Source organism: Bidens hawaiensis, unplaced genomic scaffold (genome assembly GCF_021521415.1).
Source record: "Bidens hawaiensis isolate Kalapana, Puna unplaced genomic scaffold, B.hawaiensis_p1.1 tig00023419_1, whole genome shotgun sequence".
Lineage (NCBI taxonomy): Eukaryota > Viridiplantae > Streptophyta > Magnoliopsida > Asterales > Asteraceae > Bidens > Bidens hawaiensis.
The window spans coordinates 117067-119189 of NW_027493678.1; the positions used below are offsets into that span (position 1 = coordinate 117067).

Sequence of the window (2123 nt, forward strand, 5' to 3'; positions counted from 1 at the left end):
TCCAAACACACAACAATAGGAACATGTAGCGGGTTTCCATTGATAGGAAACCTTCAAAACACCAATACGAGCATTACAATTCGGTCCAGCCGGGCATTCTATCTCAACTTCGTCTAGTAATTTAGACACAGCCTTTACTTCAGCCAACATACGGACATACCCCATTTTACCAGTTTTACCCACTATACGAGCTTGAGTAATTTTATCCAACAACCGCGGAACACCAACCCCACTAAAGACTTTACTCATACCCCTTTCCTTCCATAACTCCATAGAAACATTATGAACGATAACCCACAAATGTAAAGCCGATAGCTCAACTTTCCCAAGACGTAAACCCGGAACCCATTTATTAAGAAAAATGACAAGAAAAATTATTAATTCGATTTTTTTTAATTCAGACGGTAAATAAATGACAAGAAAAATTATTAATTCGATTGTTTTAAAATTATAACGTGTCATTTTTTGCACACGACGTGAAAATTTTAACCGCACCTTCTATATCCGCATGGATCTACATGAAAGCGGTGTGACAATAACACCTTCATGCCAGTTTCCACCCCATAAATCACACTAGCACACCCCGTGATCTTATAAAATTACTCAAATAAAAATTACCTGTAATATGACGTCAAAATGCACAAAAGTATATCATAATCATATGATGCCCAAATAAATAGAGCTTTTTGGCGTTATTTTAGTATTAAAAAAATGAATAGTCTTAACATCAAGATGACGATTAAACTCTTGGGTCCAATGAAAAGTCCAGAGAACTAAAGATAATTAATCTCTGTGTCATCTCCAACAATCAAACACCAGCAGCAATAATTAGTCACATTGGATTTTGAATCTCAATGGTAAAATCCAACAAAACATGGATTCAACAATCTCAAAACTGATAACAATCAATATAATTAGAGATCGGGATACGAACAACTAGGCCCCGTACTTAAGCGAGATTAATCTAAGAAAAACAGATTCTCAAAAGCAAGCTAGATATAGAGAGATTAAAAACTGTCTAAAAATCTAAACCATTGAATCTGCAATTGATAACATAACCTACTTACATCAACACAAGATTCAAAAAAACTAAGAAAACTATATCATTCATACTCCCCAACAAACTCTCGAATCTTTAACCTTCAGATTCAATCTACCTACCTAGCTACACCAACCGCCCACAAAAACTTGGTTTCATCATCACCAACACCCGAATCCGACGACCCACCCCCGTCCAACCGGACCCGGGTCCTGCAAATCGGGCAACTGGGGACCTTGGTCAGCCACCTATCGACACACCTTGCGTGAAACACGTGGTCACACACCGGAAGAACCCGGCAGGTCTCGCCTTGTTCATAAGGCTCCAAACAAATGGAACAGTCATCGGATACGAGGTCACTGTCTGCGGCTGGGTATTGGAACGGGGTGAGGTTGGTTTGTACGTCGTGGAGGGTGATAGAGGAGGAGGAGCCTAGGGTAGTGGAGCGGCGGTGGAGGAAAGATCCGGCGAGGAGGAGGTGGAGGAGGATAATGGCGGCGAGGCCGATGAAGAGGAGGAAGATGGAGAGGATCAAGGACATGACGATGAATTTGAGGATGATTGAGAGGATTTTACGGCTGGGTTTTGGGTGGTCCGGCATCCTTTGGTTTTGGTTTGGGAGAGATTGTAAAGAGAGAGAGAGAGAGAGAGAGGTGATGATGGGTTGAGGAGAGAGATAAGAGAGAGAGAGGTGATGATATTTAATGTCGGGGAATATTCCGGTGGTATATGGTTTTTATGGTGTGAATGGGAGTGAGCACCGCCGTACGAAGATTTTTCCCTTTTCTTGGTTTTATGATATGATGGGTTTTGATGACTAAATTGTTTTTAAGTTTTATAAACGGAAATGTCGTCGAAATAGCAAAGGTTTTCGGAATGTCGTATGATTGATCATGTTTTTAGGGATATATATAATAATAATATTACGTTCCCTTATTTTAACTGTGCAACTTTTTCCTATGTTTTGCTGACAAATTAATGAATTATTATGACCCACTCGTGTTGATTTTGGGTTTATGTATCTATCTAAGCATTATTGATCCTATTTAGTGATAGATATTGTAACAAGGATTTGTATATTATT

At 39.4% G+C, this 2123-nt stretch overlaps 1 protein-coding gene across 1 annotated transcript; it reads right to left on the minus strand.

Annotated features, from left to right (window-relative positions):
• Positions 1 to 1018: 1018 nt before the first annotated feature.
• Positions 1019 to 1580, minus strand: LOC143567518 (RING-H2 finger protein ATL56-like). The gene is made up of 2 exons (XM_077053921.1): positions 1162 to 1580; positions 1019 to 1040 (listed from the first exon to the last, which is right to left on the minus strand). The coding sequence occupies exons 1-2, from the start codon at positions 1578 to 1580 to the stop codon at positions 1019 to 1021; spliced, it is 441 nt and encodes a 146-aa protein (XP_076910036.1).
• Positions 1581 to 2123: the final 543 nt, after the last annotated feature.

Bases quoted from the DNA above. Each gene is read 5' to 3' on its own strand.
- LOC143567518 (XM_077053921.1), bottom strand. From the start codon at position 1,580: ATGTCCTTGATCCTCTCCATCTTCCTCCTCTTCATCGGCCTCGCCGCC. The intron at 1,041-1,161 runs GTAGGTAGATTG...TATCAATTGCAG, and splicing joins TGGGCGGTTGGTGTAGCTAG to ATTCAATGGTTTAGATTTTT.